We start from the raw sequence: 25,227 nt of genomic DNA on the forward strand, positions 1-25,227 counted from the left end.
TAATCATATTTGTTAGCATGATGGCTATCCATATGGACAGCTGAAGAAATAGACAGGAATTACAGGGAGTTCAAGGATACAGAGTCTTTCTACCATTACTCCTTGCTAGTTCTCAGCAAAGACTGTACCTCCCTCATCAAAGATGGCTACGCTAGTTATCCCTTGGTTTAATTTATGAATACCCAGTCAATTTTCCAGGTCTCATTTGAAGGAAGACAGTGCATCACACTGCTTTATCTGAAAGGGGAATCTGACTACTCAGCATCTCCCTCACCTCTGGGATAATCCGTCTCTCTCCACATTGCTTCACTGATCTGCTGAAGTAAGCTTAGCCCTTTCTCTAGTATTTGTGGGACTGTGACTTATGAAGGAACATCAAGATCCTGGACCACTGAGTCCCAGATTGATTAGAAGTCAAGGCAATGGTCTCCTCTAAGGAGCCTATAAAACAAGAATAAAGAGCAGTGTTTCTAGCATTTTTTCAAATCTATAAATCCTCTGTTAGGAACCTCTAAGGTCTTTCATACTGTTTGGTATATCTGGTAATGGTAACTCCCAAAGGAGGTACTGTGTAGGGTCTTTCATACTTTTTGGTATATCTGGTATGGTAACTCCCAAAGGAGGTACTGTATTATCTAACGGACTACACACAAGAACTTCTGCTCAGAGAATTTATTAAAACAAGACAAAATTTATTCACTTTTGTTTGAAACTGATTGAACAAACTTCCTCAGACAAAACTTAATATACATAGCACTCCTTCTAAAATGCCAACAAATGACATCATAACTTTCCAACTGTTTGAAATTCAGTAATGGATTGACCAAGCTTTTAAGAAGCAACCAAGGTTATCATCAATTAGGCCCAACTTGTGAAAAGCAATGAATTTAAATTGCCATATTAACTAATTTCTTTCAAAAACATCCATTAATGTCACCCCCTCTGCTACCTATTTGTACTATTTCCAGAAAGTACAGTTATGTACACTTATCATAAATGTAGATGTTCGAGTGTATTCACTGTTGCAGTCATTACATTTGGGTAATCTGCTGGTAGGTTGCCCTTAGTCGGCCTGATTAACAAAGTCTTGGGTCCTGCGTCGGTTGCTGTCCCTTCTTCCATGACGTCAGGTAGTCGGGGGTATAAAACATGCAGCCGACACCATTTTCATCAGTTTTTCTTGCCCCAGATGTCAGGTGCTCCTCAAATGGGGAGCAAATAAAAATATATATAAATATATATATATATATATATATATATATACACACACACACACACACACACACACACACACACACACACACACACACACACACATACATGTAATTTAGAACACAAAAAATATACCTCCAAATAAAAACAAATACAACAAAAAGGCTTTTGAGCATAGTAACAGAAAGAAGAGGTATAAAAAGAGAAACGTAGGGGGCTGGCGGGTGGGTAACCAGGACTGCAACAGTGAATACACTTGAACATCTACATTTAGGAGCAACTATAAGGCCCTGCAGAACAGCAATGGCAAAGCCTGCTCTGGATTTAGAGAAGACAGGTAAATGGTAATGCTTGGTGAATGTATGAACGGAGCTCCAGGTAGCAGCTTCTAGAATGTCTCTGATAGGAAACCCTCTTAGAAAGGCTGCAGAAGTAGATGCAGCCCTGGTGGAATGGGATCTGATCCCCTTGGAACAGGTTTACCATGATGCATGTAGCAGAAACGAAAACAATAGCTTATCCATTTTGAAATGGTCTGCTTTGAAATAGCCTTTCCCTCTGCCCCTGCAGCAAATGCCACCAGTAGTTGCGCAGATTTTCTTAGAGATTTTGTCCTGTTCAAGTAGAATCTTAGTTGTCTGTGTACATCCAATGAATGCAGAATCCACTCCCCCTTGTTCTGTGGATTTGGGAAAAAAGTTGGCAGATGAATGGTCTGATTAAGAGCCACACTAGATACCACTTTAGGCATAAAGGATGGATTGGTCCTGAGCGCTACCCTGTCCGGGTAGAAAATAATAAAAGGCTCCACTGCCATGAGAGCCTGTAGTTCTGAAACCTTCTAGCTGAAGTTTCTGCTAAAAGAAAAGCTGTCTTCCAAGAGAGAAATTTTATGTTCGCAGTATCAGCTGGCTCAAAGGGAGGTAGAGTGAGCTTTTCCAACACAAAATTGAGGTCCCATGCAGGAGTTGGTGCTCTCCTGGGAGGTCTTAAATTTTTGGCCCCTCTGAGATGCTGCTTTAGCAGGGGATGAGAAAAGAGGGGAGGCTCAGTGTTGTAATGAGCTGAAATGGCAGAGGCATGGATTTTTATGGAAGAGAAAGATAGGCCCTTGTGAAGCATCGTAGTTAAATATTGCAGAATCTGAGGAATATTGGGCATTGCTGTGCTTATTCCTTGTGCCTGATTCCAGGCACAGAATCTTTTCCATTTATCAGCATGAGATTTTCTAGTACTAGGCCTTCTACCCTCCAAAATGACATTCATCACAGGTTTGCTGCGAGATGTAACTGGTGAAATTAGTTGAATACCCATGCTGCAAGATTCAGAGTTTGGAGCTGTGTGTGTAGAATTTGAAAGTTCTGCTGAGACAGTAGATAAGGTGTCTGAGGCAGGTACCATGGAGGAAGGTGTGACATATTGCGTAGGGGTGGGTACCAGTGTTGGCGAGGCCAGTCTGGAGCAATCAGAATCATTTTTTTTCCTGTCTGACTTTTAGTAATACCTTGGAGAGCAAAGGCAGAGGGGGAAAGGCATAGACTGATAGGTTTTTCCAGCTGAATGATAGAGCATCCACTTTCCAAGCTTTTTTGTGATGGATTCTTGTGCAGAATTTGTCCAACTGATAGTTCTGAGGTGAGGCAAAAAGATCTATGTCTGGGCTCCCCCATTTGCGTGTCAACATGCTGAAGATTTGCGGATCCAGTTTCCATTCGTGTGGGTCCATAAGATTTCTGCTTAGTTCGTCTGCCAGAGTATTTTGCTTTCCTGGCAGGAATTGAGCTTGTAGATGTATTTGGTAAGTCAAGGCTGTGTTCCACAAAGCCATGGCTAGTCTGCAAAGGGGGTAGGAATGGGTACCCCCCTGCTTGCTTATGTACCACATGACTGTGGTGTTGTCAATCTTTATCAGTAGCTGTCCTGGATGAAGAAAGTCCTTGAAAGCTGTCAGAGCATTCTGTACAGCTAGCACCTCTTTCTGGTTGATATGCAGGTGCATTTGATTTGGGCTCCATTCACCCTGAATGAATCTCCCTGCCAGATGCGCCCCCTAAGCATAGTCTGATGCTTCTGTAGTCAGGGTTTGGGTGGCAGGGGGTGGAATGAATGACCATGCCTTGTTTTGGTGACAGGCCTCTGCACACCATAGGAACTCTTGCTGCAGGCAAGGAATGATAGGAATCACTGTTTCCAGGCTGTGACAATGTTGACTCCATAAGCTTTTTAGGTACCATTGAAGTTTCCTCATATGCAGTCTTGCATATGGAATTAGAAGAATGCAGGAAGCCATGAACCCCAAGGCCTGCAGAATTTGTCTTGCAGATAACTAGGTTTCTGTGGTCACTTGTTTGAAGTAGGTCATCAAATGGATTTGTTTTTCTGGCGTGAGGCAAGTCATCTGGGCAGTTGTATTCAAGCTTGCACCCAGGAATGTAATTTTTGAGAGGGGTACCAGTTGTGATTTATTTCCGTTTATGGTGCACCCTAGGCAAGTTAGGAGCCTTTTTACAAATGCCAGATGCTGTAGAAGAGTGTCCTTGTTTTCTGTCTGAATTAGACAATTGTCAGATAAGGATAAATATGAATGTTTCTTTGTCTGCAAAATGCAATTACTGGTGCCAGGCACTTTGTGAAGACCCTGGGCCCAGTAGATAAGTCAAAGGGCAGTGCAGAGAACTGGTAATGCAAATAGCCTGCTTTGAAGTGGAGGTATCTTCTGCAAGATTCCCTGATTGGGATATGCAGGTAAGCCTCAAGTCTAGAGTTACCAACCAGGCATCCTTGCCTAGCATAGGCAGTAACTGTTGTAGAGTCAGCATCTTGAATTTTGGAATGTCCAGGAAAGTATTTAGAATGGATAAGTCCAGAATTGGATGCCATGATTTGTCTTTTCTGGGTACCAGGAAATGTCTTGAATAAAAACATTGTCCCTTTTCCTTTTCTAGTACTGGCTGAATAGCCCCCATATTCATGAGGGACATAACTTGTTTCTGGGCCTCTGCCCACTGATTTGGAGGCAGATCTGGCCATCCGTTTGGAACTGGCAACGTGTGGAAATGAAATCTGTATCCCTGGGATACTATATTTAAAACCCACTTGTCCTGGGTAATTAGATGCCAATTTTGTGCATGAAATGCCAGTTTTCCCCCCAAAAGGGCTGCCAAAAGATAAGTGCTTGGAAATGGCAGAGGAATGTCATTGAGACTGTTTACCGTAGGGAGGTGCCTTGCTACTTCCAGATTTGGAGGTGGAGGCACCCCATTGTTTTGTTCTGTAAGTTCCTTGTGACTGAAACCTGGAGCTTTTGGAGTGTCTGGGTTTGGCCTGAGCGGCTATGGTGGGTACTGGAAAGGACCAATTCTTAGTAGGTCAGTGCCTACTGAACCTGGGTGGCTGCACTTGTAGAAAATCTCTTACAGTTTGCATAGATTTAACTTTGTCTTCCATATTTTTCAAAACTTCTTCAGCCTTATTACCAAATAGACTGTCCCGTTGTAAAGGAGCATCCAACAATTTTGCTTTAACATGATCAGGCAGATTGTGCTCTGTGAGCCAAGCATGCCTTCTTATCACAGATCCAGTTACAGTGGCCCTGCAAGAGGCCTCCAAAGAATCAAAACCACATTGCAAAGTATGCTTTCCAACTTGTTCAGCTGAATGCAATAAATCCTGTAACTCTATTTTCCACACAGTCAGAAATCAACATCATTTTCTGTTTAAGTAAGCCCATGACATGCTGCTGATATTTAAGCATATGAATTTGACAGTTTAAAGCCCTGATTGCCAGGGTTGCAGACGTGTAAACCCTTCTTACCCATCTATCCAGCGCCCTGGAGTCTCTATCAGAAGGGGTAGGATTTTTATCAGTAGAAGCCTTAACACCCTTGGGACCCTGAGAAATTGTTTCAGGGTCAGCAGTAGGGTTTTTAAAAAGAAATTTGTGGGAGTCAGGAACCCTGTAATATCTATTTGGCTTACTAGGAGCCGGAGGCAGGGAATCAGGACAGAAGCCATGCTGGATTCTGAGAAAACATCATCAACAATGTCTAGAACAGGAGGTAGAGCCAAAGGCCTATGCTGAGGAAGAAGGAAATCCCTAAGCCTCTTTTTGGATTCTGAAAAATCCTGACTCTCCCAATGAAAATGTTCCCTTAAGGTATGCAAAGTTTCTCCAAAAGAAAAATCCTCAGGAGGAGAAGCAGAAGGGATGGATTCTTCTGCATCAGAGTCCTCATACGGTGGAATAGATAATTCCTGATCAGAAGAGGAATCAGAAGAAATGGAAACCTATTCATAATCAGTGCCTTGTCTAGGCCTCTTAGCAGGAGGGGGTTGGGAACCCCTTATCAAGGTAATTAAATCCTCAGCCATTTTGATGATTTGTTTTTTAGGCACGGGGGCCAGTGCACGTGGCCCAAGCATCAGTTTTTAGATACAGAAGTTGGTTTTGGCCTTGGTTTTGAAGATGGCGTCGGTTTAATATACAAATCTTTAGGCCTGAAAACACCCTTAGAAGCCAATGCCTGCTCAGCGGCTCCGGACCCATCTAAGGTAGAGACATCCGCGGGTTCAATACTTAGTGTCTTGCGGCATACCGGATGGGTCTCAGTAGAGGCCCGCGAATCAAAAGTAGCGGGTATCAGGGGCTGCGAAAGCGGTTCACTGAGTACCGGCGAACTGGCGACTGACTTAGGAGAAGCTTCGTTGTCGGTTTTGGACCTCAACGGTCTGTCTCTGTCTTTCTTTGCGTTTTTTGTGAATTCCGGCAGTCGGATTGCTAACTGACGACATTTCAGGATAAATCTTGAGCCAAAATATTTAGATGCAAAAATATACTGACGCTTAATAGTGCGTTGGCTAAATTTAGCACAAAACCGGCAGCAAGGCACGTTGTGGTCAGGGTCTAGGCAAGGAATACAGTACAAATGAAAATCTTTATGAGGTATTTGCTTCCCACAAGTAATACAATTATTAACTTTTACTGATATCGGTAAGGAGCAAGAAAAAGTTCCCCAACAGGGTACTTAGCTTTAGGTTGAAGACTTCAGTTCTGAAACTCAAAAACGAAAATTTCAGGAGTCGGCTGACCGGCACTTGTGAACTGCTTCGGGCACCGCGTGGCAAGAAAGACTGATGAAAATAGCATCGGCTGCATGTTTTATACCCCTGACGACCTGATGTCATGGAAGAAGGTACAGCAACCGAAGCAGGACCCAAGACTTTGTTAATCTGGCCGACTGAGAGCAACCTGCCAGCAGATTACCCAAATGTAATGACTGCAACAGTAAAACACGAAGAACATCAATTAGAAAAACTACAAGAAAAACCATTGTGTGATACTCTAAACCTCCAGTATTAGAGGCCTATGGGATATATGTAATGACACCTTAAGAAAATCAAGTGTTTCAGCTTTTGAATGTCCAATATTTTTTACTTTTTCTTTTTAAGTCTTTGTGGATATATTCAGGCCAAAAAAGCCAAAGCTAATTGGTCTCTATTACGGGAGGTTTAAGGTATCACACAGTGAAAACTCTAGCTTTGCTATGTTTTTCTTATAGCTTTAACTAACCGGTTTGCCTGTGTGACCTTTTTACTTTATGGTTTGGATGTTAGTTGGGATATTTTGCAGACACCTTAACGGTTATGGACATCTGCTGAATGTAAAGCCTCTTGAGTTTTGGGATGAAGCTGGAGCAGATCATCTGCTGGAATCCAGAAATACTACAAGTTGATCCGCTAGAGGATTTGAAGAAAGGAATTTGTGGGAATGCTTGACCCTATAGAAATGTTGAGGTTCCTCAGTGCAGTGGGGAAGGAATCTGGCTACACAGATTTACCCCTGAACAAGAATATCCATGACTCAGGAACAACAGCTCTAGGCTCAAGCAGGCTGATGAATGCCCTACATTTGAGTGGGTCTTTAGCCTCACACTAGAAGTCTTCTTTAGTTTTATGAAGAGCATCCCCAAAAGAAACAAAAAGCAGCAGTAGATGTCCTTGGTGTCAAACTTAAATGCAGCAGTAGACGGGAATCTGGCCTACATAATCCAGCATAGCTGTTACAGAATCATGGGAATCGGATCATAATTGTAAACCTGTGGACCTAAAGGAAGCATGCAGTATTACAGCAAATGCACTCCAGTCACAGCTGCAAACAGCTGAAATACAAGAAAGCCATCAACTTTCTCGCAGAAGTAGAAAGCAGGATGGCTATTTTGTTTTACATTAACACAAATATCTCTCAAGTGTCCCTGACTTTGTAAAACATCCATGATTCTCCCTCATATGTTTTACACTATTCCCTCATAAAAGTTTTGATTTTTTGGTAAATTGTTGAGGATTACAGTAAGTCAATAATGTCAGGCATTAGAGTTTCACACTTCTTAATGTTCAGAAAATGCATGTTAACCTAAAACATACTGCTCTAGTAGGATTATTAAGTGACCTACAGCACTACCCAAAAACTGTCCATGGTTTTGTCCTTTGTCCCTATTACATTTGGATTTTTTCAGAATTCTTCAGTTACGAATTTGAGAGGTATGTTTGCACCAGTCTGCCTGAGGATGAGGTGATAAAACATGTACAGTATGCCACAGTGTTCTGTAGGTTTAATTACTTTTTAATTGTACAGCTTTACAAAATAACAAACTAAACTAACAGACTGCCATGGCATACTGTACATGTTTTTTTAATCACTTCACCTTGGAAGAGAGGACCTAAAAGAAAAGATAGCCATCCTACTGCCTGTTTCTGCAAGAAAGCCTTTTTGCACTTTGGCTTTCAGCAACTGCAGTTACAGTGCCCTAGGGTAATGCTGTCTAGTATTCCTACAATGGTATGCCATAGGAATATGAATCCTCAACTGCTGGTTCCACCCTTCTCTTTATAGAATGAGCCCCTGATACCTCAGGTATTTCCAATGCTGGCAGTTTGTATTTCAGAAAAACATGAAACCTGGAGCCAGTTGGACAAGTTGCTTAACAAAAGCCTGGGAGGAAGTACGAATCAAGACATTGCCCAATCTAGGCTGAGGCAAGTTGGCTGGCAAAATTGTGGTCCTTGACTTAGTGACTCATGGCTTCGGATGAAGACTGCCATGGAGTCCTTGGGTCACAGACCTCAATCCGGACCCTAGAAATCTCCTCAAAAAAATTCTATAGGGTTACTGTTCTATCTTTCAGTAATGAAGATATGGACTGCCAAGAAAGATGGGCCCTTGGTAACAGGAGATCATCCAGGACTTCTGAGATACTGAAGCTATGGTGGCATGCAAAGCAGTCATTCCAGAGGCCAAAATCAAAAGAGAGTCCAATGGTGAGGCTAAAAAACTGCCTCTCTATAACCAGAACTGCTGGATCCAGGAAGACCAGAGTCATCTATTAAGATGCTGTTAGCGGCCCAGTAATTACCCTCCCCATGTTTCTTTGTTGGGAAGTTTCTTTTTCAGCAGAGTATTTCTGGAGGCCTTAGTTGATGCCACTGGGGCAAATAACTGGATGTGCACCCTTTTTTTGGATGCAAACACCTGCAGAGACCATCTTATCTTGTAGACTGTCTCTGGGACTAAACTGGCAATGTGCTGACAAGAGTGCATATCATCCTCTGCGCTGAGGCAAAATAAGCATAAAGAATAAAAATCCTTATGAAGAATTTGCTTTCCACAAGCATTATTAATAATTTACTCGAGAAAATGTTTTGGATTCAGAATCAGACATAAGCTAATACCAAGTTCTGCTTAAGAAATAAGAAAAGCCCCTATGGGATACTTATCTGGCTTCTGCATGGATGGACTGACAACACTAACATGTGTTTCACATTACTGCAAGGCAAGAAAGGTCTGGAGATGGCACTATCTGACCCACCCCTTATATCACCAAAGTCTTTGTGTAGTGGGGTAAGAGGGTTTTGTCAGATGCCTGGAGGGAAGATAGAACTCTGGAAAGCAGCTGCCCACTCAAGCTACCTGCAGTCAAGAATCTCAAAAGTGAAAACTGCAGCTGGAAAAATTGTAATGAACAATACATTCTTGCTATACAAAATCTTCTCTACCACTGGAGATTTTCTTTATATTAGGGTTTGTGCATGAACATTGGTACCTAAGCAGCCTACATTGTAGTGGAAGTAGTAGCCATATAGACATCTTACACAGCTAGGCTACAGAAAGAACAAAACCTTGAAACATCAGAACCCAGCTGTACGGCCTCCCTCCCAAAGTTTTACTGCTTGAATTAACACTGGCAAGAGACCAGTCTTGAACTAAGATCAAAGTCCTGCAGTATCAACCTCAAGTTTAATGTCCGAATCAATACTGGCATATGTACAAACTTGAAGCAAGATCAGATTCCTGTATACAACCCCAATTTTAATGGAAAATGCTGATAATTACCACTAAGTGCAATATTGTGGCAACAAAAATCTTCTGCAGACATACCCTGTTACAACTAATTACCAAAACAATGTAATATGCAAACAAAGGCAGACTCAGCATAATAGAAATAGCAGTCACAACACTAGAAATCAAGTGATAAGAACCAGGATGTAATAACTCAGAATAGCCCACACATTTTTCCAGGCAGCTTACTTTGTACTTCAAATGAACCACAATCAACTGGACTTCTTCTGACTTTGTCCGCAAGCTGTTCCATCTTAACTCTTAACTTCTCCTTCTGTGAACAACAAAAAAAAAAAAAACAGGAACATTATTGGTCATCTTTCAGTACACTGCACTGGCACATGCCACTACATAATTTATGATGCCCCTCCCCAAATCTCTTACCGCTTCCAAAAAACCCTACAATTTCCACATTTATGTCTAAGCAAAGTATTCTTGGCTGCACTTACATAACAAATTATGCAATTTTAAATGCATCTGAACATCTGCAGTCTATAAAGTACAGTTGTGTACACTTACCATAAATGTAGATGTTCGAGTGTCTTCACTGTTGCAGTCATTGCATTTGGATAATCTACTGGCAGGTTGCCCTCAGTCGGCCTGAATAACAAAGGTCTTGGGTCCTGCGTTGGTTGCCGTCTCCTCTTCCATGATGTCAGGTCGTCAGGGGTATAAAACATGCAGCCGACGCCATTTTATTCAGTTTTTCTTGCCCCAGATGTCAGGTGCCCCCCAAATGGGGAGCAATAAAAAAAAAAAAAAAAAAAAAAAAAAATATATATATATATATATATACACACATACACACACACATACATACAGTAATATGTGTAGATGCACTTTTAGCAACATAAACTTTACCTTCATCTAAAAGCAAATACACCACAAAGGCTTTAGAATATAGTGAAGGAAAGAGAAGTTATAGAAAAGGGGGATGGTGGGTGGGTAACCCGGACTGCAACAGTGAATACGCTCTAACATCTACATTTATGGTAAGTGTACACAACTATATTATGTTCTTAGTGTTTCACTGTTGCAGTCATTACATTTAGGTTCACAGGTTCATACTAGGCTATCGGGGCATTTATAAGCCTAGCCAGAATGTGTTTGGCTTTCGCCACCCATTTTAAATTTATTTTGCTATGCCCTTTTCCGAGGTTAGTATACTGTGCAACTATCTAACAGTGACACAGAAGTGATACCCAGCCAGGGTAAACCTATGATCTCCCATCCACTCATCAAGATTCCTCTTGAAGAGAGTCAATGAGGGACTCTGTCTAACCTGGACTGGGATTTTATTCCAGAGTGAAGGGAGCCTCTGGGTTATGAATCTGTCCCTCCAGCATGTCCTATTTATTTCAGTGCTGAGGTTCAAGTCTCTCGAGCACGTAGCTCGATGGGATTTGGATTTTCTGAGGTGCAGCATGTCCATTAATTCCGGGTAGGACATGGCTTTATACGTCAGGCACAGATCGCCTCTGAACAGGCGGTATGCCACTGAGTAGAGCTGAAGTTTCTTTAACTGGGCAGCATATGGCATCTGTTTGAGCCCTTTGATCCTCTTGGTGAGGTACTTTTGGGGTCTTTCCAGTTGCTGCAGGTGTCTGGTAAGGTACATCCCAAAAGGGGCATTGTACTCACTTATGGGCCTGATGAGGGATGAGTAAATAGGCACGACGACCTCCCCTGATCTAGATGTGTATCCCTTCATGATTAGGTGGGCTATATAAAATGTTTTTCTAACCACTTTGGCCACGTGGTTGTCAAATGAGAGATTGCTATCAACTTGGGTCCCCAGGTCCCCAATTACTTCTTCTGTACTTAATGGATTACCACCTATGTGGTAATTTGTGGGCACTTTGTTTTTGCCAAAAGGGATGACTATACACTTTTTGGCATTTAGCTTGAGGCCATGGCTCTGGCACCAGTTGTCTGTTTCTATGAGGCCCTTTTGGAGGATGCTTGTGTCGGCTGGAGAGTTGATTATGGCGCCCAGTTTGCAGTCATCTGCGAACTTGGTCAGCCACAGTCCTTCCGTGTTGGCCTGTACCTCCGAGAAATATATACCGAACAAGAGAGGTCCCAGGACTGAGCCTTGTGGGACACCACTTGTAACTGGTTTGGAGTCTGACATGGCTCCAGCAATTCTAACCATGTGGGTTCTGTCCTTGAGCCAGTTTGCAATCCATCTAGTGACATAGGGGTTTATATTTAAGCTGGTGAGCTTATCTATAATGCCCGAGTGGGGTATTGTATCGAAGGCTTTTGCGAGGTCCAGGTAGGCTGTGTGGACCACCTTCCCCTCTTCAATGGCCTTGGTGACTGTTTCAAAGAAATCAACCAGGTTTAAGAGGCAGGATCTGCCCTTAAAGCCGAACTGGGTAGGAGCCAGTGTCTGTAGGTCCCCAATATCTTTATTTATGAGGTCCATGATGATCCTTTCCATAGCTTTGTAGACCAAGCTAGTCAGGCTTATGGGGCGATAGTTTCCAGGATCCGTTGAGGCACCACCTTTATGGAGGAGGACCCTCTGTTGCTGTACGCCACTCTTTGGGCACATATCCTGTAGTAAGGCTGAGATTGAACAGTAGTTTTATGTTTGGGTTTAGCTCTTCTTGGAGTTCATGTAGGACGCAGCCCAGGACACCGTCTGGTCCCACTGATGCTGTGTTTTTTGCTTTGGAGAGGGCGGCTCTTACCTGAGCATCTGAGATGTCAGGGGGGCAGCACTCTGCTGGGATAGATATTTGCCCTTTTGGTGGGGAGGGGGGGAGAAGTTTGCGCTGAACCTGTCAGCTAGGATGTTGGCAATGTCTGTGGGTTCAATGTATTTTTTTGTCATTTTGGACTAATTCTGAGCATATCTGGGAATTACCACCCAGGTTCCTAACATAACTAAAGAAAGCCTTGTGATTATCCTTAGTGTCCTGTGCAATTTTTCTCTCGAAGCTGGCCTTAGACAATTTTATGAGTGCCTGTAGTTTTTTGCTAATACTGATCAGTGATGCCTTCCCTTTTGGGATTTTGCTCTATCATTTAGTAGCTTCCTCCTTCTATTGTATAGTTTGTTTATGGCTGGGGTCCACCAGACAGGACGTCTGCCTTTGGAGGATTGGGTCTTAGTTTTATTTGGGATCGCATGATCCATGCATTCCTGAAGGCGTTCATAGAATGTGTTTATAAAGGATTCTGCGGTCTGGGCCGTATTTTCCACAGGCCCGGGGGCTTTGAAGGATTCCACCTCGGTTTTGAGGAGTGTGAAATTTGCTTTAGAGAAGTTTTTCACTGTGGTTTTCTGGGCAGCGGGTGGGGTCAGGATGTGAATATCCAGTGAGATTAGTTTATGGTCTGATCTTACCAGTGAGGGATACACTTCTGGTCTGGAGCATAGAGTCCCCATGTTGGTGATGATCAGGTCCAGTATGTTTTCCCCTCTTGTGGGAGTGGTAACAAGTTGTTCCATAGCATTTGAGTTTATAAATTCTAGGAACCTTTGGGCTAGATTGTTAGAGCTACAGTAATGCTCCCAGTCTATGTTTGGGTAGTTGAAGTCGCCCAATATAATGGCATTTGGAGAGACCTTCATATTTTCCAGTGTTCTCAGGAAGGCCGAGTGGGGTTCCTGGGTATGGGAGGGTGGTCTGTAGCAGGCTATAAACTGGAAGGCAGTTTTACCCACTGTTAGTTGCACACGGATAGTCTCTGATGCTTCGTGCTTTGCCACCAACCTGGAGGTGTGGGTATCTTTGATGAATATCGATACTCCCTCTCCTTTTGTGGTTCGGTCCAAGTTTTGGGGCCGAAAAGCATGGTATGAGGTATAACCTGGTAGTGCTGGGGTGCTCTCGGGAGCCCTGAACCAGGTTTCTGTTACTGCACAGATATCGCTGTTCTCCATGCTAAGGAGAGTTTCGAGTGCATGCATCTTGAGGTTTAGACTTCTGGCATTGAGTAGCATTACTCTTAGTTTCTTATCCCTTGTGATACCTATGGAGGTGGGTTTGTCTTTTGAGCCTTGCCTAAAAAGGCACTATGGGGGTAGTAAGAGCCTTTGCCAATATCCGAAAGCCCAGGGGTGACAGGTGCAAGCCGTCCCTAGCGAAGCATCGTGGCTTGTCGAGCATATCATCCCAAGCTGACAGGCATTGGATCCCCTTTGAATGACACCAGTACTTAAGCCAATTGTTGAAATTGATCATCTTGTCTTCATATTGTGGCATCATTCTTGGTGAGGGTAAGATGCTACTCAAGGTCAAGGTCATACCGGCCTGGGCTACATGCTCAGAGAGCTCCTCTATGTCTCTTTTCATGTAGTCCAGGGAGGTACATCTCAGGTCATTCACACCAGCATGGACAATGACTAGTCATATTTGTACTTGCCTTGGAGTGACCTGAGTGCTTGTGTTATGTGGCGGATCCTAGCGCCCGACAGGCTGCTCACCGTGACCCTCTCCTTGTTCAGCCTGGTGAGCGGGACGTCGGTGTGTTGTTTAGTCTTAAGGGCTGTGACTGTTCGGCACACTGGCTTTGTGAGATATGTGTTACACGTGTTTTGTTTTGGGGTAGTGGTTGCTTGGGTGTCTGCTTTGGAGGTCTCTGCTGCTTAGGCAGATCTTTATTTAGAGCCTCTGAGTATGTTTTTGTGTGATTATGTGTTTGGTTTGCTGTCGTGGTAGGTCTATGTGAGACTGGAATTGTAGTGAGTGTGGTTTCCTTCTCCTCCTGACTGGTTATGCCAGTACTGAGTTGAGAGAGCTTAGCCTCCAGTTTGGCTATATGGTTGCATCTCTCACATGTGTTGGAATTTGTTGGGAGCAGGAGAGGGTTGTCTGTGTACATGAGGCAGTTGTAACATTGCCTCAAGATTCCCAGATTCACCAGCTGGACCGGAGAGGAGATTGACAACTGACCTTTGGACATGGTAGAATAATATTGGGAATTCCTTTATAATTGAAAACAAGGGCCAGTGGGGAGTGAGGGTGTAGTGCTTTTAATTTTTAGTGCTGACTTGTATAATTGCTTTAGTGAGCAAGTGCCAGGTAACTTAAGTGCAATGTGTTACAGGTAACTTAAATGCAAAATGACAAACAGTAACTTTCTTTCAAGTGAAACAAGGAAATAAGTACAGTAAGCAATGCAGATATCACTAGTGATCCACAGAAGCTGAGAAGCCGTATTAGGTGGAATTAGCGTTCCAGGAAATAACAAGCAAACAAACAACAAGCATATAAACAAAGCTAGATTCAGCAGGCCTGGATCTAGTCTATGCTACAGCAAACAAGGTGTACCAATTTCAGTAAGATACAGTTCAAATATTCAGGCACTATAAACCTTTAACCAGAAATTCCCAGCTCAGAAGGGCAGAGTCCAGCCTCTTCTCCCACAAGAGTGCAGACCACGAACCTTCTTAATGTAGAATAACTGGCCTGAAGCCCAAGTGCTTAAACCAAAACTAATACACTTTAAGAATAACAGACACTGGGCTCTCAATCAGCAGTTCCCAACTTAGAAGGATGAAAGCTACCTGTCCTGCCACCACAGTGCATGCCACAAACCTTCCTAATGTAAAACAACTGGTCTGAAGCCCAAGTGCTTAATCCAAAAGACTTAGAATTATAGCTACACTTTAATCAAGTTACTACCAAGCAGTAATAAATACAATTGAATACTTTAGAGAATGCCTGGATTAGTGCTCAAGTTACACAAACAAAGCTAGAACCAAGACCTGAATCCAGTCTATGCCACAGCAAACAAGGCGCACCAACTTCAGTAAGAAGCAGTTCAGATATGCATGTACTATAAGCCTTTAACCAGAAATTCCCAGCTCAGAAGGGCAGAGTCCAGCCTCTCCTCCCAGAAGAGTGCAGACCATGAACCCTCTTAATGTAAAATAACTGGCCTGAAAGCCCAAGTGCTTAAACCAGAATTAATACACTTTTAGAATAACAGACACTGAGCCCTCAATCAGCAGTTCCCAACCTAGAAGGATGTAAGCTACCTGTTCTGCCACTACAGTGCAGACCACAAACCCTCTCAGTGCAAAACAACTGGTCCAAAGCCCAAGTGTTTACACCAAAAGGCTTAGAATGAGTTACACCAAGCAGTAATAAATACAATTGAGTACTTTTAAGATGATGCAAAAGTAAAATAAAGTAGGTAGAAACACAAGTACAGTAAAAGCAGATGAAATATATTTTTTTTCTGAACAAGTGCTGAGATCAAAGAAACAGATTTGAGTGCTGAAACTAGAAAACTGGCTAGTTATAAGTAAAAAAAAACTAAGCTAGAAGGCTTCCCTCCAACACAGAAGGGCTTGGGGGCTCAGAAGCCTACAAATAGTCTATACCACTTAACAGGAAAGGCAGGAAACAAGCTTAATTTTTTTTTTCTGTTTCCCAGATGCTCTCTTTGTACACAGTAGGAGTGCCTGAAATCAGAATATGATCTCACTGCACTCAGTTTTGTGAGCAAATGAGATGGGCCCAGAAGGTATCCAAACACAAATTTACAAGAGGGGCGAGCAGTTTCAAGGCCACTAAGATTAACACCAAAACAAAAACAGGGAGGGTGGGTGGGACTAACTGAAGAGCAGGGTCAAAACTTCCAGTTCAGTTAATATTCCTGCAACACAGTTAAAATCAATTTAAATACTGTATTTTTTGAAAAATAAAAGTGCAGATAAAGGTACTTAAATTCTCTTATACATCCAGTTGAATACAGCTAGTTCTTAGCCGGCCAAAGCTGAGGTTTTTAAGCAGAAAATATTTCACACTGTACCACTTAAATAGGCAAGGATAGGAAATCAAAGAATGTGGGTACCCCCACACCTGTAATTACTAGCAAATAATAAAATTCAGCAAACACTGACCAACTTCCAGTTCAGTTAATATTCCTGCAACACAGTTAAAATCAATTTAAATACTGTATTTTTTGAAAAAAAAGTGCAGATAAAGGTACTTCAATTCTCTTATACATCCAGTTGAATACAGCTAGTTCTTAGCCGGCCAAAGCTGAGGTTTTGTAGCAGAAAATATTTCACACTGTACCAGTTAAATAGGCAAGGACAGGAAATCAAAGAATGTGGCTACCCCCACACCTGTAATTACTAGCAAATAATAAAATTCAGCAAACACTGACTAACTTCCAGTTCAGTTAATATTCCTGCAACACAGTTAAAATCAATTTAAATACTGTATTTTTTGAAAAAAAAAAGTGCAGATAAAGGTACTTAAAGTCTCTTATACGTCCAGTTGAATACTATGGATGGGAGGATGGAACTAAATAGCATTAGGAGCAGCTATAAGACCCTGCAGAACTGCAGTGGCAAAGCCTGTCCTGGATTTAGAAAAGAGAGGCAAATGATAATGCTTTGTGAAGGTATGAACAGAGCTCCAAGTAGCAGCTTCTAGAACATCTTTGGTTGGAACTCCTCTGAGAAAGGCTGCTGAGGTAGAGGCAGCCCTGGTGTAATGTGACCAGTTTACCATGATGCAAGTAGCAGAAACGAATGCAGTGGCTTATCCACTTAGAAATAGTCTGCTTTGATATAGCCTTCCCCTCTGATCCTGAAGCAAATGCCACCAGTAAGTTGCTCAGACTTTCGTAGAGATTTGGTCCTGCTTAAGTAGAATCTTAGTTGTCTGTGTACATCCAATGAATGCAGAATCCACTCCCCCTTGTTCTGCGGATTTGGGTAAAATGTTGGCAGGTGAATAGTTTGGTTAAGAGTCAGACTGGATACCACCTTGGGCATAAATGAAGGATGGTCCTGAGGGACACCCTGTTCCAGGTAAAATGTAATAAAAGGCTCCACAGCCATGAGAGCCTGTAGTTCTGAAACCCTTCCTGCTGAAGTGATTGCCAAAAGGAAAGCTGTTTGCCAAGAGAAAAACTTTATATCCGCAGTAGCTGCTGGTTCAAAAGGAGGAAAGGTGAGTTTTTCCAGCACATAATTGAGGTCCTATGCAGGAGACTGTGAACTTCTGGGAGGCCTTAAATTTTTGGCCTCTCTAAGATACTGTTTTAGCAGAGGATAAGAAAAGATAGGAGGCTCCGTGTTGTAATGAGCCGAGATGGCAGAGGCATGGATTTTTATTGAAGAAAAAGACAGGCTCTTGTCAAGCATCTCAGTCAAGTATTGCAAAATCTGAGGGATACTTGGTTTTGCTGTGTCCATTCCTTGTGCTTGGTTCCACAGAATCTCTTCCATTTATCAGCATAAGATTTTCTAGTACTAGGCCTTCTGGCTTCTAAAAAGACATCCATCACAGATTTACTGAGATGTGGTGTTTGAATAATTACATGATCAGCTATGCTGCAAGGTTCAGAGTTTGGAGCCAAGTGTGCAGAATTTGACTGCTCTGCTGAGACAGTAGATGAGGTATTTGAGGCAAGTACCAAGGAGGGAGTTGAGACATATTCCTTAGAAATGGGTACCAGTGCTGGCGAGGCCAGTCTGGAGCAATTAGGATAATTTCTGTTTTTTCTTGTCTGACCTTTAGTAAGACCTTGGAGAGAAGAGGCAGAGGGGGAAAGGCATAGACTGATAGTTTTTTCCAACTCAAGGATAGGGCATCCACTTTCCATGCTTGTTTGTGATAAGTCCTTGTGAAGAATTTGTCCAGTTGATAATTTTGAGTAGAGGTAAATAGATCTATGTCTGGGCTCCCCCATTTCTGTGTTACCATGCTGAAGATTTGTGGATCCAGTTTCCACTTGTGCGGTTCCATACGATTTCTGCTTAGGTCGTCTGCCAGAGTATTTTGTTTTCCTGGCAGGAATTGAGCTTGAAGATGTACTTGGTAAGTTAAGACTGTGTTCCACAATGCCATGGCTAGTCTGCAAAGGGGGTAGGAATGTGTAGCCCTCCCCTACTTGTTTATGTGCCACATAACCGTGGTGTTGTCAGTCTTTATCAGTAGTTGTCCTGGATGAAGTAAGTCCTTGAAGGCTGTCGGGGCATTCTGAACAGCTAGCATCTCTTTCTGGTTGATATGCAGATGCATTTGTTTTGGGGTCCATATGCCCTGAATGCATCTCCCCGCCAAGTGGGCCCCCCAAGCATAGTCTGATGCGTCTGTAGTTAGGGTTTGGGTGGCAGGGGGTAGAGTGAATGACAGTCCCTCGTTTTGGTGACATGTCTCTGCCCACCAAAGAAACTCCTGTTGTAGGCAGGGAATGAGAGGAATCATTGTTTCCAGACAGTGACAATGTTGACTCCATAAACTTTTTGGGTACCATTGAAGTTTCCTCATATGCAGTCTTGCATATGGAATTAGTAGAATGCAGGATGCCATGAACCCCAAAGCCTGCAGACTTTGTCTTGCAGATAACTGGGTTTTTGTTGCCATCTGTTTGAAGTATATAGTCAGTTGTCTTTGTTTGTCTGGTGTAAGGTAAGCCATCTGGGCAGTTGTATTCAAGCTTGCACCCAGGAATGTAATTTTTTGAGAGGGTACCAGTTGTGATTTATTTTTGTTTATTGTGTACCCTAGGCATGTTAGAAGCCTGTTTACAAACGCCAAATGTTGAAGAAGAATGTCCTTGTTCTCTGCTTGAATGAGACAGTAGTCCAGGTAAGGATAAATTTGTATGCTTCTTTGTCTGCAAAATGCAATTACTGGTGCCAGGCACTTTGTAAAGACCCTGAGCACAGTAGATAAGCCAAAGGGCAATGCAGAGAATTGGTAATGCATAAAACCTGCCTTGAAGCGGAGGTATCTTCTGCACGATTCCCTTATTGGGTTATGCAGGTATGCCAAGTCTAGAGTCACTAACCAAGCGTTCCTGTCCAGCATAGGCAGTAGCTGTTGTAAAGTCAGCATTTTGAATTTTGGAATGTCCAGGAATGTGTTCAAAATCGATAAGACCAGTATTAGACTCCAAGCATTGTCTTTTCTGGGTACCAGGAACAGTCTTGAATAAAAACCTTGTCCTTTTCCCTGTTCTGGTACTGGTTGAATAGCCCCCTTATCCAGGAGGGACATAACTTGTTCCTGAGCCTCTGTCCATTGATTTTGTGGCAGATCTGGCCAACCGTTTGGAATTAGCAAAGTATGGAAATGAAGTCTGTAGCCCTGGGATACTATGTTTAATACCCACTTGTCCTGGGTAATTAAATGCCAATTTTGAGCATGAAGTGCTAATTTTCCCCCCAAAGGGGCTGCCAAAAGATAAGTGCTTGGTGATGGTAGAGGGAAGTCATTGAGACTGCTTACTGTAGGGTTTTGTTTCGTTTCCTCCAAATTTGGAGGTAGTGGCACCGCATTGCTTTGACCTGTAAGAACCCTGTGATTGGTATCTAGAGCCTTTTGAGCGCCTGGATTTGCCTTGAGAGGATCTGTTGGACACAGGAAAGGACCAATTTTTAGTAGGCCAGTGCCTACTGAATCTGGGTGACTGCACTTGTAAGAAATCTTTTACAGTTTGCATAGATTTAGCTTTGTCTTCCATTTTCTTTAAAACCTCTTCTGCCTTATTACCAAACAGAATATCATGCTGTAAAGGGGCATCGAACAATTTAGCTTTAATATGATCAGGCAATTTTGCTCCTTGAGCCTGGCGTGCCTTCTAATCACAGATCCAGTAAATGCAGCCCTGCAAGAGGCCTCCAAGGAATCAAAGCCACATTGCAAAGTATGCTTTCCAACCTGTTCTGCTGCATGCAATAATTTCTGTAATTCTTTATTTTCCACACAATCAGAAATCAACGTCATTTTCTGTTTCAATAAGCCCATAACATGCTGTTGATATTTAAGCATATGAAACTGGCAGTTTAAGGCCCTAATTGCCAAGGTTGCAGATGTATAGACTTTCTTTCCCCATCTATCCAGCGCCCTGGAATCGCTATCAGAGGAGGTAGGATTTTTGGCTGTAGAGGCCTTTACACCTTTGGGACCCTGTGAGATAGTTTCAGGATCAGCAGCAGTATTTTTGAATAGAAATTTGTGGGAGTCAGGAACCCTGTAATATCTGTCTGGCTTACTAGAAGCCGGAGGTAGTGAATCAGGAGCCATGCTTGATTCCGAAAACACGTCATCAACAATGTCTAATACAGGAGGTATAACCAAAGGCCTATGCAGAGGAAGAAGGAAATCCCTAAGCCTCTTTTTTGATTCAGAGAAATCCTGACTCTCCCAATGAAAATGTTCCCTTAAAGTATGCAAGGTTTATCCAAAAGAATAATCCTCAGGAGGAGATGCAGATGGGATGGATTCTTCTGCATCTGAATCCTCAAAGGGTGGTACAGAAAATTCCTGATCAGAAGAGGAATCAGAAGAAATGAAAACCTGATCTGAAGATTCATAATCAGTGTCTTGCCTAGGCCTCTTAACAGGGGGGGGGGGGGTTGGGAACCCCTGATTAAGGTAATTAAGTCCTCAGCCATTTTGATCATCTGTTTTTTAGGCATAGGGGCGTCAGCACATGGCTCATGCATCATTGTTTTAGACTTAGAAGATGTTTTTGATCTAGTTTTTGAAGCTGGCATCGGTTTTATATAAAAATGTTGAGGCCTGAAAACACCCTCAGAAGCCGGTGCCTGCTCATCGGCTCCAGACCCATCCAAGGGAGAAACATCCGCGGGTTCAATACTCTGAGAATCTCGCGGCATACCAGACTCTGCATGGGTCTCGGTAGAGGCCTGCGACTCAAAAGTAGCGGGCATCAGGGGCTGCAAAAGCGCCTCACTGAGTACCAGTGAACCGGCGAAGGGCTTAGGAGAAGCTTCGTCGTCGGTTTTGGACCTCGACAGTCTGTCTTTTTCTTTGGGTTTTTCAGATTGCTAACAGACGACATTTCAGGGTAATTAAATCTGGATCCAAAATATTTTGAAGCAAAAATATACAGACGCTTAATAGTGCGTTGGTTAAATCTAGCACAAAACCGACAGCAAGGCACGTTATGATCTGGGCCTAGGCAAGGAATAAAGTACAAATGAAAATCCTTATGAGGTATTTGCTTCCCACAAGTAATGCAATTATTAACTTTTACTGACATCGGTAAGGAGCAAGAAAAAGTTTCCCCAAAGGGGTACTTAGCTTTAGTTGAAGACTTCGGTTCTGAAACTCGAATGCGAAAATTTCAGGAGTTGGCCGACCGGCACTTGCAAACTGCTTCTGCTTCGGGCACCGTGCAGCAAGAAAGACTGAATAAAATGGTGTCGGCTGCATGTTTTATCCCCTGACGACCCAACGTCATGGAAGAGGAGACAGCAACCAATGCAGGACCCAAGATTTTGTTATTCAGGCCGACTGAGGGCAACCTGCCAGCAGATTACCCAAATGTAATGACTGCAACAGTGAAACACGAAGAACATCCACGGTTACTTTTATGACTTCAATGCCCAGCAACATTGCTCTGACTTTAAATGGAGACTGTCTTGACTACATGCACATTTTTGTAGCCTCTGTCTCTGTTTAGCACAGTACTATCAAACAAAGATAGGTAAAAATCAAGTCAGCAGTCTACAGTGATGCTGTGTCAATAAGAAAGGTAGCTAATACACACATTTTATATATATATATATATATATATATATATATATATATATATATATATATATATATATATATATATATATATATATATATATATATATATAAATATATACACAGATTTATAGACACATTATATAAACACAGACATGCACACACCTATGTATAGAAAAGAGAGAGAAAGATGGACATATATACACCGATTGGCTAGACAGAGGGACCGAGCTGGGAAAGATGTGCAGCAGGTTAGGGTGATGAAGAATAATGAGGGGAAACATACTCAAGTGAGGACAGTGTGTTGAGCAGATGGAAGGAGTACATTGAGGGACTGACGAATGAAGAGAATGAGAAAGAGAGAAGGCTGGATGATGTGAGGATAGTGAATCAGGAAGTGCAGTGGATTAGCAAGGAGGAAGTAAGGATAGCTATGGAGAAGATGAAGAATGGAAAGACTGTTGGTCCAGATGACATACCTGTGGAAGCATGGATGTGTTTAGGAGAGATGGCAGTGGACGTTTTTAACCAGATTGTTTAACAAAATCTTGGAAAGTGATAGGATGCCAGAGAAGTGCATTGGTACTGATTTTTAAGAATAGGGGTGATGTGCAGACCTGAAGCAACTAACTACAGGGATAAAACTGATTGGCCACAGCATGAAGTTATAGGAAAAAGAGTAATAGAAGCTAGGTTAAGAAGGGAAGTGATGATTAGTGAGCAGCAGTATGGTTTCATGCCAGAAAATAGCACTACAGATGCGATGTTTGCTCTGAGGGTGTTGCTGGAGAAGTAGAGAGAAGGTCAGGAGGAAATGCATTGCGTCTTTGTGGACTTCGAGAAAGCATATGCCAGAGTACCTAAATAGGAGTTGTGGTATTGTATGAGGAAGTTGGGAGTGGCAGAGAAGTATGTAAGAGTGGTACAGGATATGTACGAGGGTAGTGTGACAGCGGTGAGGTCTGTGGTGGGAGTGACGGATGTGTTTAAGATGGAGGTGGGGTTACATCAAGGATCAGCTCTGAGCCCTTTCTTACTTGCAATGGTGATGGACAGGTTGACAGACGAGATCAGACAGGAGTCCCCGTAGACTATGATGTTTGCGGATGACAATTTGATCTGTAGTGAGAGCAGGGAACAGGTTGAGGAGACCTTGGAGAGGAGGAGATATGCTCTAGACATGACAGGAATGAAGGTCAGCAGGACTAAGACAGAATACATGTGTGTGTATGAGAGGGAGGACAGAGGAATGGTGAAGATGCAGGGAGTAGAGTTGGCAAAAGTGGATGCATTTAAATACTTGGGATCAACAGTTCAGAGTAATGGTGAGTGTGGAAGAGAGGTGAAGAAGATAGTGCAGGCTGGGTGTAGTGGGTGGAGAAGAGTGTCAGAAGTATTTTGTGACAGACGGGTACCAGTAAGAGTGAAAGGGATGGTCTACAAGGTGGTAGTGAGACTAGCTATGTTATATGAGTTGGAGATGGTGGCACTGAAGAAAAGGCAGGAGTCAGAGCTGGAGGTGGCAGAGTTAATGTTAAGACTTGCACTGGGTGGGACAAGGACAGACAGGATTAGAAATGGGTATATTAACAGGGTCAGCTCAGGTTGGACGGTTTGAAGACAAAGCCAGAGAGGAGAGATTGGGTTGGTTTGGACATGTGCTGAAAAGGGATGCTGGGTATATTGGAAAAAGGATGCTAAGGATGGAGCTGCAAGGTAAGAGGAAAAGATGAAAGCATAAAATAAGGTTTATGGAAGTGGTGACAGAGGACATGCTGGTGATTGGTGTATCAGACTAAGATGCAGAGGACAGGAAGAAATGGAAACACATGACCCGTTGTGGCAACCCCTAACAGCAGCGGCCGAAAGAAAAAAAAAATTATATATATATATATATATATATATATATATATATATATATATAAAATCACAAACGGAAATAAAAATATAGTGTTTAGAACAATGCAAAGACATCCAGAAAAAAGGGTCACACAACTAGCATTAAGAAGCCCTTAAGGCAACATGATCAAGCTAGTTCACCTGGCAACATCCTGGGTATTGGTGACTCCATAGTTAGGCTCACAGATGCTCCACTCATGAGGCTAAGTAAAGACAGAGATGATTATCTGTCTCAAGGGGAGGAATCTGCAGTGTTACGAGGGCCCTCTTTGTGTACTAAAATGGGCCGAAACTAAATACTAAAAAATTGTAAAATTTATTTTTGGTAGACAAACCATCTCTGTGATCCTGTCTAAACAAAATTCCTCTACAAACTGAAAATGTAATTAGGGACCTAGGTATTTGGATTGATAGCTCCTTCTCTTTTGACCATCATGTAAGAATGGTTGTTAGGAAATCATTTTATCTTCAGACTGCATCTCACTAAGCATATCAAACAATTAGAAAGACCCAAAGGTTCCTAACCAAAAAGATCACAGGCCTAAACTAGCAGAGCTACCAAGGTAGGGGCTGGAAGCTCCATCAGTTTATTCGCTGTCAAACAGACTTTTGAGGGGAAATTTGTCTCCTGCTTATTGTGCCATTAGAGACCCAACTGTTCTGGACCTCCTGTTTCTCCACAAATCCAGTACCTCCAGCAATACTAGAACTAGAGGTCTAAATCTTCGCAAACAGAAAACTAAAACATGGTGGAAGGACAGGTTTATAACCCAACACCTCCCAAAACTCTGGAATAAGCTTCCCTGTATGTTAAGTAGTGCAACTATCTTTCTTTAAACATAAACTAGATAACTGGATGTGGGTACCCACATATTTACTCCATGTTTGACTGGTATGATCCTTCTGGGGAAAGGAGATGCTGCCTGAGGGAGGGTACTGGCAAAGCAAGGATGGTCATGAGATTCAGTGGCTCTGGAATACCCATGAATCTATGCTATTGTTACGTACAGCCAGTGCATGTTTCATACTGTATTTCATTTGTAATATTGTATACATGACAAGATTTTACCTACTATGACTTCCATATTACAGAAAAATACATGTAATATTCAGGCAGTGTTTATGGAGCATCAGTGGCTACAAGGTGGGATCATTCTCTTTCAGACTGTGCCAAGAACAGGTAATGGAATTCATGAAAGTAGAATGTTTTTGAATTACATTACCTGGTCATTTAGT

The 25,227-nt window shown here is 42.6% G+C and overlaps 1 protein-coding gene across 1 annotated transcript in view; it reads right to left on the minus strand.

Annotated features, from left to right (window-relative positions):
• Positions 1-25,227, minus strand: part of MRPS15 (mitochondrial ribosomal protein S15) — a 179,561-nt gene that overhangs the window by 117,203 nt on the left and 37,131 nt on the right. The window contains exon 2 of the mRNA XM_044084816.1: positions 9,794-9,878. Within this exon, the coding sequence (XP_043940751.1) occupies positions 9,794-9,878 (85 nt within the window). The remainder of the gene's footprint in view (positions 1-9,793; positions 9,879-25,227) is intronic.

The sequence above is a fragment of the Protopterus annectens genome, chromosome 1.part1 (assembly GCF_019279795.1).
Source record: "Protopterus annectens isolate FY-2018-M chromosome 1.part1, PAN1.0, whole genome shotgun sequence".
In the NCBI taxonomy this organism is placed as follows: Eukaryota; Metazoa; Chordata; order Ceratodontiformes; family Protopteridae; genus Protopterus; species Protopterus annectens.